The sequence below is a fragment of the Cydia splendana genome, chromosome 24 (assembly GCF_910591565.1).
Source record: "Cydia splendana chromosome 24, ilCydSple1.2, whole genome shotgun sequence".
Taxonomy (NCBI): Eukaryota; Metazoa; Arthropoda; class Insecta; order Lepidoptera; family Tortricidae; genus Cydia; species Cydia splendana.
This window is the reverse complement of record NC_085983.1, coordinates 2,033,633-2,048,298: the sequence shown is the minus strand read 5'-3', so window position 1 is coordinate 2,048,298 and position 14,666 is coordinate 2,033,633. Positions and strand designations below refer to the sequence as shown.

Below are 14,666 nucleotides of genomic sequence, written 5' to 3'. Positions count from 1 at the left end.
ATTAATATACTTGGTCAAGCAAATCATGTCAGTAGAAAAAGGCGCGAAATTCAAATTTTCTATGGGACGATAACCCTTCGCGCCTACATTTTTTAAATTTGCCGCCTTTAGCTACTGACAAGATTTGCTTGACCAAGTATATCTGGCTGGCAACATTACCACAGAATAATTAATAGTACTACCGTACAGAAAGGAAACTTCCTACAAAAACGAAGTTTGACAGCGGTTCAGGGTCGAATCATGATGGCCCTTTCTAATATATGGCACTATCCCTTTCGGCTATTTAGGGTTGCCAAAAATCAAGTGAATATCTTATCTGTGGTCGTGCACGCAAAAGGAAGTCAAGTGGTGCCAACCCTAATAATTGCTCGGAGCAATGCTGAGCCGAGCGGAGCCGAGTTTGACCGAAGTCAGGAGTTTCGCACCCCTGACATTACGTAGATGATTTAAAAAAATCAAAATGACAATGACATTAGAAGTTGTAACAACTTGACACTACTTGATTCATTTTTACTGAAATAGTTATACAATAAAGCAGCAATAATAAACCTTACCGCAATCGTATTAAAGTTAAAAGTTGAGTAGTCAGTAACTATCGTTCATGACGTAACTAGCGTTTACCAATAACATCGTAATGTAAATCGGTAATTTTCGCATTTGCAATTTATTTGCATTATTTCCATATAAACTTATATGAAATGAAGTTTTTGAGAGAATCTATGAATTACCTATTTTGTAAACAAAATGGATTCGATAAAGCTTGAGATGGGATCTGAAGAGCTGCAGGCGTGTCGCATATGTCTGGCCACTGATGTTAAAGTATTCGGAATATATGATAACAGACTGGATGAGGTATTCATCGATGTTATGGGTACTACGGTAAGTATTTTACGTACTGTAAAACCACCGTATAGCCTAGTAATACACCGATGATCCAAAAGTTCAACACTAACACGTAATTAAGTTAAATTACCCATGTTTTTCGTTTTGTATGAGTTGTTATATTTTGGTATAGGACCTAGTTACTACTACAGGGGGCAAGAAAATTGCATCACACTGGTTTCGTTTCAACCTTCTAATCCTGAACTTCAACTAAATTCATATGCCTAACTGGTTCTCCACAAAAGAGGCCTACAAAGCTTGGTGCACACCCCTGACATATTCCATGATGTGTTGTGCGTAACAATATTTATTTCTTATTACTTTTCTCTGTCTTATCAAATGTAAAGCCCACTTTTTTTTTCACGGGCTTTTAAATCCCAGTCTTTTGATAGGCTTGCGTGGGGATATAGATCCAACACGTAGAGGCCCTTTGGAGAGCTTTAGTGTCATGTAGAACGCCTGCTGGAACCCGTTCAAAGGTGCAACAATAGACATCCATGAACCGGTCTCAGCAGGCATTGGGCCTATTGTAGAAAAAGTGAACAGTATACTGGTGTATATATTGAAGTTTGGGTGGACAATGAGACTGAAGCCCACTTTCATTATTATTTAATGTTCAGTTGTCAGTATGGGACGGGCTCCCGCAGCATCTGTGCGGCTCCTGCGGTGTGCTGCTGCTGAAGAGCAGCGAGCTGCGCCGCCGCTGCCGTCACGCCGAGTTGCTGCTGCGCCAGTACACGCACACGGTCAGTATTGTTAATAATTGAGAAACCAGGAGCTTAAGAACGAAGCTAGCCGCCGCAATACAATCAAAATTATAATAACATGAAATTTGAAGCCCCGTCTCCATATCGCGCGGCAAGCTATCGAACATTGGCTCGCGGCAGCCGCGCGCAATGGATACCGGGCTGCCGCGCGAGCCAACTCGATCATTGACGCGCGAGCCACGCGCCGCGGGACGAATCATTCTTTGTCGGTTTTTCGACGCGCGGCAAAGTAATGTTCGCGCGCAGTTGGGACGGATGTGTATATATTTCAGTTGGCTCGCGCGGCCGCATACATGGATAATGAAAAGTTTCGTACTTTAATTAAATTATACGGCACTAAACAGTTTCTATGGAACAGTAAATGTAGTGATTATCGCAACAGATCATTTTTCTATTTGGCTATACTACGTTCCGAATAATTAATTTTTGTGATATAATGTAGTCGATCGTCGGATCGCCTGCCGCGCGCGGCTGCCGCGCTATAGTTCAAGATGGTGTCAAAATTGGCTCGCGAGCCAAAATACAGGTTTGCCGCGGTCGAACAATGCTCGCGCGGCCGCCGCGCGATATGGAGACGGGGCTTAACATTAACATTCAAGTAGCATGTTGTTTTAAAATGAGAGTGTAACTTCGATAACTCAGCTTTTTGGTGGTGAGATCGTGTTATTTATTATTTAACATTTTAAATCAGCCAACAAGGCCTATATTACAAATACCTTAGAGTAACATATGTATATGCATTTTTAAACATAAAAATCTAAACACTATTTAGGCGACAAAATGGCGTGGCTGCGTTAAATTGTCAGGTCTTTGGTGGTCTTGGTTATTCTTAAGAAGTAATTATTATTTCAGATTACCACAGACTTCATCCGAACCATAGACAGAGTGGCCAACAAGCTTTCCCTACATCTCTCCATCACCAAAATTAACTCCGACACAGACACTAAGCCCAACAGCATTGACACTAAACTCGACACAGAAACGAAACTCGACACAGACACGGAACTCGTCACAGACTTGAAACTCGACGATGATAAACAAGACAGTGATGAAAACGACTCCCAATCAGTGTCAGTTTTTTGCGAACCCGAAATATTTGTAAGCGATGTTAAATATTCACAAGTTATAGCCACAGATATAGACGTAGCAAACCGTATGACGTTACGGAAACGGGTTAAAAGTGAAAAGAGGAGAAAAGAAAAAGTCAAAGTGAAAACAAAAGAAGGAAAAGTGGAAGCACCAAGAAAACAAAAGAAGGGTTTCAAATGGTTTTTCAGTACGGAGGAGGATTATGTGAAATTTGAGAATAAGTATAACATTAGAGTGGTGAAGTTGAATGAGGAGGAACAGAGACGGGAGATGGAGGGAAGGAGAGAGTCGGAGAACTATAGGCACGCGCATGTGCGGTGCGAGAAGTGTTGTAAAGGGTTCTTGTCTATGATTACGTTTGAGAATCATAACAAGATCCATGACCCGGTGAGTATTACTTTTTACAAGCTTTTATTGACGACCGGTCTGGCCTAGTGGGTAGTGACCCTGCCTGTGAAGCCGATGGTCCTGGGTTCGAATCCCAGTAAGCGCATTTATTTGTGTGATGACACAGATATTTGTTCCTGAGTCATGGTTGTTTTCTATGTATTTAAGTATTTATATATTATATATATCGTTGTCTTAGTACTCACAACACAAGCCTTCTTGAGCTTACTGGGGGACTTGGTCAATCTGTGTAAGAATGTCCTATAATATTTATTTATTTATTTAACTTGCAATGTATCTATAGTGTAAATAACATTATTTGCGGTATTTGACGTCTGTCACTCACAACAGCAATACTACGTAAAATGTTTTGCACATCGAAATCACAAAGGAAAACATCTGCACTGCGAACGTTTACGTTCTACGTCTTTTTTTTTTTTAATTTTAGGGTTGGCCGGACACCACCGTTATGAATCGGTAGTCGTCTAAGTAAATCGATATGAATTTTTCATTTTTCTTTTAATAAAAATAAGGAAAAGGTGGATAATTAACTGTAAATATGGATATATTTATCGTCACTTAACAGACAACAAATTTGACACAGAAATAACATAAATAAACTTTAAAATAGATCCCCAGTTAGTTTCAATTTTGACAATGGGTGCGACCTACTCGGTCGGTGTATTAAATACGCCGACCGACCGGTAGCTTGCGGGAAAACCATATAATTCTAGCTTTATTTAAATCTCAAATAAAAATTCATTATACGTCACAATTCGATACCTCAGTCTACGTGCCATCCAATCGTAATCGCTTGCTGTGACAATCGATTTGCGTTAGTTACATCTCTATATACGTCAGTCATAATGTGTCAAATACCGCAAATAATGTTATTTACACTATAGAGTCAACTGTAAAAATATGGGTGCATATAGTCAGCAGCAGAAGTTGCTAAGCGGGCGAGGTGTTCAAAACTACCTTGCCACGCTCTTATTCTCTTAACAATAAAGTTGCGTCTAGCTTATTTTGAACACCTCGCCCGCTTAGCAACTTCTGCTGCTGACTGTACATCAATCTCATCATACCCAAAAATATGAGAGCGCCACAGGTATACACTAGGCCAAAGGTATGGTATCTTTTCGAGCGATGGCGCCATAACCTTCAGCCTACTCTCGAGTAGATGGCGTTAATATTAATATTTAACAAGTTAACACATATCACTGAAAGAATAATGATCAAAGTCAAATGGCGTTCTAACAGGTTTAATCTTCTGTCGAAAGATGGCAGTAAATGTACTGTAGCTACATAATTTACCATGACTTAATGTAATCAAAGAGAATAAAATCTATAGAGACGGATTGTCAAAGTAAATTATGTAGCCACTGTAAATTTACTGCCATCTTTCGACAGAACATAAAACTGTTAGAACGCCATTTGACTTTGATCCCTATTCTTTCAATGATATGTGTTAACTTATTAAATATTAATATTCACGCCATCTACTCGACTATAGGCCAAAGGTATGGTTCCATGTTTTCGAGCGATGGCGCCACAACCTTCAGCCTATGCTCGAGTAGATGGCGTGAATATTAATATTTAAAAAGTTAACACATATCAGTTAAAGAATAAGGATCAAAGTCAAATGGCGTTCAAACAGGTTTAATCTTCTGTCGAAAGATGGCAGTAAATTAACTGTAGCTACATAATTTACCATGACAGTAACTCTCTTCTTCAAATCCTCTTTGATGTAATGTAACCTGATTCTTATATACAATAAAAACTTTGAACTTTGACAGTAACTCTCTATTTCAAATTCTCTTTGTTATTACTTATTATTATCAGAAAGTATCTAAACAAGGCCTTAGTCACACGAATTTTTTTTTCAGAGTACAGGCGCGAACGAGTGCCCGTTATGTTTCTCGCGTTACAAGTTCCCGACGCACCTGCGCCAGCACGTGGTGGAGAGCCACGCGCACAAATATGTGTGCAAGGTGTGCGACCAGGTCATACGGCGGCGGTGAGTACTATAGCTGTATTCCGGCTTGAAACCGTAAATTACGAACCTGTATGGGTGGAACATTTCTAGAGACTGAGCTGAAAGGATAGTGTTATCTAAGTGATCGAGTTATTATAATCGTAAAGCTGGATTAAAAAGTAAAACAAACGGACAGACAGACGCACCAGTGATCCTAAGAGTTCAGTTTTTTCCTTTTGAGGTACGGAACCCAAAAAAAATCACAACAACTGGTCTCAAGTAGCGGTACTGACAATTCCATTACTTGACGCTAGATGTCGACTACGAAATAACTCGCGTTTTGGTAAGAAAAGTAATGTATGGAGTTACCACTCTTTGTTTACTTATATTTCTCTATGGTAGTAGTATATAGTAGTAGTAGTAAAATACTTTATTGTACAAAAAGAAACATAAAACATGAAAGAACACACATCATTAGTACAAAGGCGAACTTATCCCTTTCAGGGATCTCTTCCAGTTAACCCTTGAGCACCCTTGAGCTACGGTATATGTAAGTGACGTCTTTTCGCCAATTTTAGGAGCGCCGCCATGTTGCATTCTGCATTCCACGCGGGCAGGACGTTCGAGTGCAAATACTGCGGACGGACCTTCAAGTAAGTCCTCTACAGTAGATTGTTAACCAAGCCAAAGGATGAAAGGCACTCATTTCTGCCGAGGTAGTTTGGCGCTCGAACGCAGTGAGAGCGCCAATAGTTCTAGGCTGAAATGATGCCTTTCACCCGAGTTAAACACTCAACTTTTCATTTCGAATACGAGGAAAGCAAAATACATGTGTTTTTTTAAACATGACTAAGTATACATTTTTATAGTATTTTTTGAGGGTACTTTCGATTAACAATTTAGGCAAAAGTGTCGTTATTTGTGGAATGGGGAGTCAAATATCAGAATGGAAATTGTATAACAAATCCATTTATACCCAAATTTCAATTGCTTATCGTAGAAAAAAAATCGTACTTGGAACCTAAAATGTTCTAGTGCAGAAACGTATCATTTACTGCACACCTTTTAGATTCTAAAAGGTAAAATTTAGAACAACAATGACCCTCTTTCAGAGCATGAGAAATAATTATGTTATCAACTTATCAGTCTAGGTATGTATTTTTTTTTATTTAATGTTTCTTAATACAAGTGTGACAGGTAAGCAGTTTCAGACAAGTGTCGATATTGTAAAAAACTAAGCAATGTGTTGGGTTGGAAACTTAAATTGCATACTTTAGAGTGTTGGAATATTGAAGGAACGTGATTTTGTATCTTGTCTTAATCGTTAATAATACAAATTAATACTATCGAAGAAACTAGCGACCCGCCCCGGCTACGCACGGGTTGACAAATTATACACCTAAACCATCATCAAGACTCACTATTGATAAGTGAAAACCGCATGAAAATCCGTTTAAAAGTTTTTGAGTTTATCGCGAACATACATACACACAAACAGACAGACGCGGCGAACTTTGTTTCATAAGGTGTAGTGATATTGTCTATGCAATGCTTAATTTAAAACTGGTTAAAAACACTGTATCTGCAGGAAATCTTCAACCCGTTACACACACATGCGCATCCAGCACCCCGGCGAGAACGCGTCCGGGGGCGCCTGCGACGTCTGCGGGGAGACCTTCACCGGAGCCCTGGGGCTGCAGCAGCACAAGACGAGGAAACACAATAAGGTAACCCCTGCAGGCTGGTATGGGCGGCCATGTACACACACACACACATCCGCCATCCGCCGCAAAATGCCGGGACAACGCGAGGATCAAGAAGAAGCCTACATTGAAAAATAAAGACTTTCACTTTGTTACGCAGCCCGCAGTGCCGGAGTTGAAGTGCAGTACCTGCTTGGTCCAGTTCGCGAGCTTGGACGCCGTCGCCAGACACACCGACACTACGCCCGACAACACCTGCGATCCTAGTCTCAAGTTAGTGTACTGTTATTTATTTATTTATTTTAAACTTAAGAGGATAGTGGAGGGCAGTTTTTCTCATATTATAGGCCAAAGGTATGGTGCAATCTTTTCGAGCGATGGCGCCATAACCTTCAGCCTAAGTCTCGAGTATGGCGTTAATATTAATATTTAACAAGTTAACACAGACAATAATGAAACAATAATGAAACAGACAGACACACAGACAGTGAAAGAATAATGATCAAAGTCAAATGGCGTTCTAACAGTTTTAATCGTCTGTCGAAAGATGGCAGAAAATATACTGTAGCTATATAATTTACCATGACAGTAACTCTCTATTTAAAATTCTCTTTGATACAATTGTAGTCCCCTCCTTAAAATATTGACATTATGTTAAATATTTTTACACAATTCAACGTAGGTATCATAGCTAACGTACCTTAACAGTGGGACACTCCTCCTTTCGGGCAAACTCGGCTCCGTTCGGCTCAGCATTGCTACGAGCAATTATTAGGGACAGAACTTGCCGTCCCTATCCGTGTACGACCACAGATAAGATAATGACTTGAATTTTGACAACCCTAAATAGCTGAAAGAGACGAAATTTCTTTTCTATACTATGAGCTGCAGTTAATCGGGAAGATTGGAAGTCTAGGGGGGGGGGGCCTTTGCCCAGCAGTGGGCTACTATATATTATAGGCTTTAAAAAAAATACTATTACTTAATCTGTGGTATTGAAATCCAGAAGTGTAATAGGGAATATTACGCGAAACACTACGTAGGAGGCGCCAGCGCGCCGTAGTGGTAGCACTATCCGTCACAATCTGGGGGTCTACCGTGAAACAAGAAAACCGTAATTTCGTTATCTAACCTCTCTATCACTCTTGCATGTCCCCAGTTTAAACAAGCAAAAAGCAATCATATATATAAAATTGAAAAACCAGAACGGGATAAAAAATGAGGGAAGAAGCGAGATGGCGCCTTACAAATTTCTAAAAAAGTTTTTGACACGTTTCTCGAATACGACGCACGTATGATAAGAAAAACCTGTTCAAATCAATTATCTACATATGGGAATAGAACTAGACCATAAAAACTATCGCTTCCGATGGGTATTTAATTTACAATAAGGAAAAGAAATTTTCATAACAATCTTCATCGGCCATTTCTCGGCAACTCTCGGTTGCTTTCGTTTGGCGGTGCTACAGATTAGACCAAATAATCCGTAAGTTAAAGTAAACTAAATTATGTTTGTCATGTTGGTATACAGGTATTTCTGAGTTTTTTTACACGAAGTTAAATAAAAAGTGCTGCCAACCTCAACCTTAGTCTATAGAGCCCCAAGTAACAATTTGTGGTTCTATAGTAGTCGATAGAACGTTTCCCAAATACCACCTAAGGTCCTATAAAAGACCAAAGAAGATTGTATAAAGCCGAAATGGCGCATCTTATGTGCCATTCAGTGATATAGTAGACCTGTAGCAGTGTCAGTCGTGACGTTTTAGGTCTATAAAAGTGATGTGATGATCACTTTTGTGCTAATTTGTTGTCAGTAACGCCATTATAGTGTTAATTTATACTATAGTGGCATTTGAGATTCCATTATAGTGCTTGTTTTATACTATAGTAGTATTTGAAATTGTATTATAGTGCTTTTTTATACTATTGTAGAATTCATAGTTCCTTTACTACGAAATTTGCTATCAAGTTTTCCATCAACTGTTGTGAGTGGTTTTGTTGTGTGTTTACTTCACAAAAACGGTACTAAGTAAAATGGTGATAAGTAAAGACTTTATATTAATATGCGCCATTTAGATGTCGAATAATTCGGTCCTTAGTGCAAAAAGTATATGGGACGGAAGTTTTACCGTTAGAATAGTATTAGTTTATTGAGGAATTTTAAATGCCCCCTCGATTTATTTATGTTTTTAATAAAATAATTTAATAAAATATTATGATATTCACCATAGTTACTACTATACAGCCAAGAAGTAAATCCGACGCTTTTATAGGCTAACTATAGAACTTACGACGAAATATTCACCGCCATCATGATTAAAATTAGGGTTCCAAAAGAATTCTGCTGTGACCCAGTTACACCTACAAACTCTTTAGAAAGATATAGGATTTTTTTAAAATTTAGATGTAGTCATTACTGTTGTTTCCTTTTTCAGTGTGATTGGTAAAAAGAATGTGCTAATAATGGATGTCGATAAATATCTAAACGTCACGATTTTATACTTGTATTAAATCATTGATGATAAATCTCACCTACAGTCACTAATATCACTGGGGTCTTTTTTATCAATTCATTAAAATATAAAAATATTTTGTACGGAACCACATTATGTGGCTTAGGCCTGAACTTATATAAGCAAGATATAAGTAGCCATTACAGATCAAATTTATCATTTACAAGTAGTCGTTTTCTACCTTTATGTATCTAACTCGGTTTATAAAAGACATAAAAACTCAACTATAACGCTGTTGTCTTTTAAAAGAAAAAACAAAACCACTATACAACAGTTTTGTGATATAAAAGAGTCATTGTGACGTTTACAGCGATGAGATATAATAGGGATTTAAAAACTACTAAAGCGCTTTTTAACGCTATAAATAAGTCCCAAAAACGCTACTATAGAGCAAAACAGTTCTATAATAGTGTTCATATGACTACTAAAGTATTATGTACTATAGCAGTGATCTCTTAAGCCACTATATCCTGAAATCGTTGTATAGCTGGGTTTTTGTCACTGTTAGAACACAAAACTATAGCGGCTTGGCAGGGAACCTTAATAGCGCAAATTAGTTGCATGAAAGTGATTCCAAATACTATTATACAGTAATATTGCTCTATAGTGGTTATATTTGAACCTGTTATAGTACACGCCTATAACGGCTCTATAAAATGATGAAATAAACCTTTACATCAATTGCTTATAGAATATATTAGCTGTATAAGCCTATAGAGCAAAAAGGTGTTGCCAAGCGCTTTTATACGACAGGTGGTCACCTCTGAAACCTTAATACGACGTCTATACAAGCTTTTAGCGATAAAAACTAAAATTATAGGACTAAAATGTTACTTGGGGCCCATACGAGTGATTTATGTCATATATGACTTATCATTCTTATCAATCAAAGTAATTACTATATTATTATTATCAATTTGTATTTTGTTGTTTTAAATTTATTTTTGAGTTATATTATTCAGATTGACTTTCACGGCTTCGGCAAACAATGCCATTCGTCCGGGGAACGGGCTAAGAATGCTGAGATGGGCCAAAAATACAAAGTTGATAGTAAGTTATGTAGGTAGATTAAAGTGCATGTTCAGATGTTATTGAGCGACCTGATAAAAATAAGCAAATGTACAGTCAGCAGTCGGCCAAATATCGTAATATAATTTTGTTGCCATAGAAATAAGCATGTGGTCCGATATAGTGGCGAAATATTGAGAGACAAAAGCGGCTAAATTCAGTGGTGGCTCGGACACTTAGAGAGAATGGGAGAGGATCGTGCCGTGAAGAGAGCGCAGGTACTTGGGACAACAAAATGGGAGACGCCCGAGTGGACGTCCTAGGTACCGCTGAAACGACGTAGTTGCTCAAGACCTGTTCGACCTCGGCCATGGCGACTGGCGAGAGCTATCGCAAGACCGAGAGGACTACACTACCTATGTTTGTATGAAAAGGCGATTTAAGGGCGGTGGTCGTCCATGTTCGTCTTAAGGCGAAAATTAATCTAATGAACGTTTTTGCAACTAGGCTTATAAGAACAAATAATAATTTTATCTTGAAACAAGTTTTAAATAAATACGTGTAGATGAAAAAATACAATCTTGCCTTTTATCAAATCACATCAGTTTTATTTGCGATTTGAGTTATCCAAATAACGGCTACAAATAAGAAATCCCTATCACAGTTTTAAACCATGGCAGGGTTGAATACATAATAATGTCGGTATTTAACTAAACATAAGACGAACTCTTTATTTCATTTACGCGAGCGGAGCTGCGGGCCCGTCTAGTATCATATATACTCGAGTATTTAATAATAATAGCTGTAATTATTTTCACTACCTTTTCAATAAAGACATTAAATTGAGAAACGCAGTCCTAGAAGCCAACGGGGCTAACAATAAAATAACCACTTTAATAAATGGAATCAACCACTATTACAATATTGCGTTTCCTGAGAAGAAAGTACAAGTTAGGTCCAATTCTACATCTTGGATAACGCCTGGGATAAAGGTTTCGAGAGATTATCTAAATAAAAGAGAACTGCTTCAAAACCTCTCACCGACTGATGAGAGAAAAGAAAAGATTAAGGCCTACAAGAAACATCTTAAGAAAGTTATGATTTCTGCCAAAAGGCTGAGCCATTCAGAAAGAATACAAAAATCGGCTGATAAGATAAAAGAATCATGGAAAATCATAAAAGAAGAAGCTGTATGTGGATCAGACAAGACAACGGGCATACCAAATAAACTTCTTAATCATGAAAATTACACATACACGAGTAACCATGAAGAAATGGCTAATACCTTCAATAAATTCTTTACGACAGTGGCCCACAGGATAAGCGGACATTTAGAGATCTCGTCAGAAACATGCATAGAATACCTTAACAATAAACAAATACCACCTAAAAAAATCGTATTTCATGCAGTTACACCTAAAGAGCTAATGACAATAATACGCAGTACGCACTCTAAAAATAAAGAAATCTAAAGATGTATTACAAATGGACACCAGATGTCTTAAGCTTGTTAGTTTTAATGATAACATTATGGAACTTCTTTTGGAAAGTATAAACTGCTGCATTAGGGAAGGGGTATTTCCAGATGTATTGAAGATAGGCAGAGTAGTACCGATATATAAGAAAGGAAATACTTCAGATCCGAACAATTATAGACCGGTTTGTATTTTGCCTGTCTTCTCAAAAGTACTAGAGTCAGCACTAAAGTCGAGAATAGTAACATTCTTCGAAGAAAATGATCTTTTTACGCACTGCCAGTATGGATTCCGAGCCAACAAAAGTACCGGGGCTGCGATTAGAAGAGTATTAGACTTCATACTTGAATCCTTGGATACGTCACAACAATGTGCTAGCATATTTTGTGACTTATCTAAGGCGTTCGATTGCCTTAGGCACGACATTCTTCTGACGAAGCTCACGTACTACGGCTTTAATGGAACAGCTTTAGATATAATGTCATCGTACATGAAAGAACGTAGTCAAATCGTGCAGGTTGGATCAAGCAAATCGGAATTTAAAAACAATGATGTCGGAATACCACAGGGTTCGATTCTGGGCCCTGTGTTATTCCTGATATACGTAAACGATCTACCATCAAATATTCCAGACTATGCACAAGTCACTCTATTTGCTGACGACACTCACGTGGGAGTGAGGCACGCTAAAGTCAACTTAATGGAGGAAGAGCTGATACAAATCCAACGTAGCCTACAGAACTGGTTCCAGGCAAACGGGATAGTAGTGAATACCGACAACACCATAAATGTTAAATATAGAACAAATTCTCGAATAGACAAAAACCCATCTACTCTTAAGTATCAAGATTGCAATAAGTTATTAGGATATATAATAGATAATAAATTAACACATAAAGATCACATACAGAAACTTTGTAGCAAACTCTCTTCGGCAAATTTTGCGTTACTTAAACTCAAACCTCTAATAAATTCAGGAACTTTAAAGATGGTCTACTATGCGTATATTCAATCCTTACTAAATTACGCAATAACTATATGGGGCAATGCATCGGATATTCAAAAAGTACTAGTACTACAGAAGCGTTCTATGAGGATCATGTGCGGTGTCAACTGTCAGCCGACGGGACTCAGCCAAACCTCTCTTTGGAAAACTAGGCATAATGACGGTAATCTCGTTATTTATCTAGAATTCCTTGCTAGAAATACACAAACAAGCGGACTCTCTTCTAAAATTATCTGATATACACAATTATAACACGCGATCCAAGCTTAAATTGCTTTTACCAAAGGTGCGGCTTATAAAATGTCAAAAACAGGGCGTTTACTTAAAGATCAAAATGTTCAATAAACTGCCATTGGAAATAACTAACCTGCCAATACATAGTTTTAAAAATAAAATATCTAATTATTTCAGGAAGCATGCCTTCTACTCTGTGACCGAATATTTAAACTGTAATATTGACATGAATAACTTTGCATAATGTGCTATTGAAGGGAAATTTTATAATTATTTTGATTGAGAACAATTGCTTTTATATAAATTTATATTTATTGTAATGTATTGTACTTAATTTAAGTATTCGATTGCCTGTAACGACATACCATGTAATGCACATATTACTTTATGGTGAATAAATGAAAATGAAAAATAAATAAATATGAAATGCATAATTTTATATTCGAGCGATAAAGAGGCAGATAACTAAATGTAGATTTTCGCGTTTCCCGATAGGCCCTTGTTAACAAACCGCCTTGATGCATCAATGTCATATTTTATGGTCTGTGAAAACTTGTCAAAAAACAGTTTATGGCACAGTATGTGTAAGTTACTCTATGGTTTACTAGAGGAGCTAGTGCTGCACTCTGGCAGCAGAACATTGCAGTATTACTCCCTATTGTCCAGGGCATGCTCCGTGTGCGGGGAGACGTTTCCCGACGAGGCCCGGCTCGCCGCGCACGGCTCCGCCCACGCCGACACGCGCTATAAGTGTGATGACGTGAGTACTCATTATAATGTTAATTTATTTATGAACTGAAATAGATGTCACATACTAAAGTAAAAACCGGACAAGTGAGAGTCGGACTCGTGCACGAAGGGTTCCGTCCCATTACGTAAAAAACGGACAAAAAATCACGTGTTGTATGGGAGCCCCACTTAAACTTGTTTTTAGTATTTGTTGTTACTGCAATTAGTGGCAACAGAAATACGTACATCATCTGTGGAAAAATCAACTGTCTAGCTATCACGGTTCATGAGATACAGCCTGGTGACAGACAGACGGACAGCGGAGTCTTAGTAATAGGGTCCCGTTTTTACCCTTTGGGTACGGAACCCTAAAAAACCATTAGCTAAATTAATGTATTTGTAATTTATTATAGCATAATCACTACACCGTATAAAACAAAGTCCCCCGCCGCGTCTGTCTCTTTGTATGTACACACAAACTGACAGACGCGGCGCGGGACTTTGTTTTATAAGGTGTAGTGATAGACATAACTAAGACCTTTGCGAGTAATTTTTACAGTTATTCCCATATTGTTACAGTGTAACCAACCGTTCGCAACCAAGTCGTCCCTCAGCACGCACATCGACCGCGTGCACCTGAAGATCAAACCGCGGTACAAGCTCATCTACAAGTACAGTGCGGCGAGACGAGCGCAACTAGACGAATACATGTGCGAGACTTGCGGCAAGGGGTACACGGTGAGACATACATACATACATACAAGACATACATATTAGTACATTACTCGTGTCCCACACACAAACCAGGCGTAGGCACTAGCTTTTACGAAAGCGATTGCCATCTGGCCTTCCAACCCAGAGGGTAAACTAGGCCTTATTGGGATTAGTCCGGTTTCCT

The 14,666-nt window shown here is 38.3% G+C and overlaps 1 protein-coding gene across 2 annotated transcripts in view; it reads left to right on the top strand.

Annotated features, from left to right (window-relative positions):
- Positions 1 to 737: 737 nt before the first annotated feature.
- Positions 738 to 14,666, top strand: part of LOC134802352 (zinc finger protein ZFP2-like) — a 52,509-nt gene continuing 38,580 nt past the window's right edge. For both annotated transcript variants that reach the window (XM_063774973.1, XM_063774972.1), the window contains exons 1-9: positions 738 to 879; positions 1,503 to 1,628; positions 2,502 to 3,125; positions 5,012 to 5,142; positions 5,679 to 5,753; positions 6,689 to 6,827; positions 6,964 to 7,076; positions 13,706 to 13,799; positions 14,348 to 14,506. In XM_063774973.1, coding sequence (XP_063631043.1) covers positions 745 to 879; positions 1,503 to 1,628; positions 2,502 to 3,125; positions 5,012 to 5,142; positions 5,679 to 5,753; positions 6,689 to 6,827; positions 6,964 to 7,076; positions 13,706 to 13,799; positions 14,348 to 14,506 — 1,596 coding nt within the window. In that variant the 5' untranslated portion in view covers positions 738 to 744. The remainder of the gene's footprint in view (positions 880 to 1,502; positions 1,629 to 2,501; positions 3,126 to 5,011; positions 5,143 to 5,678; positions 5,754 to 6,688; positions 6,828 to 6,963; positions 7,077 to 13,705; positions 13,800 to 14,347; positions 14,507 to 14,666) is intronic.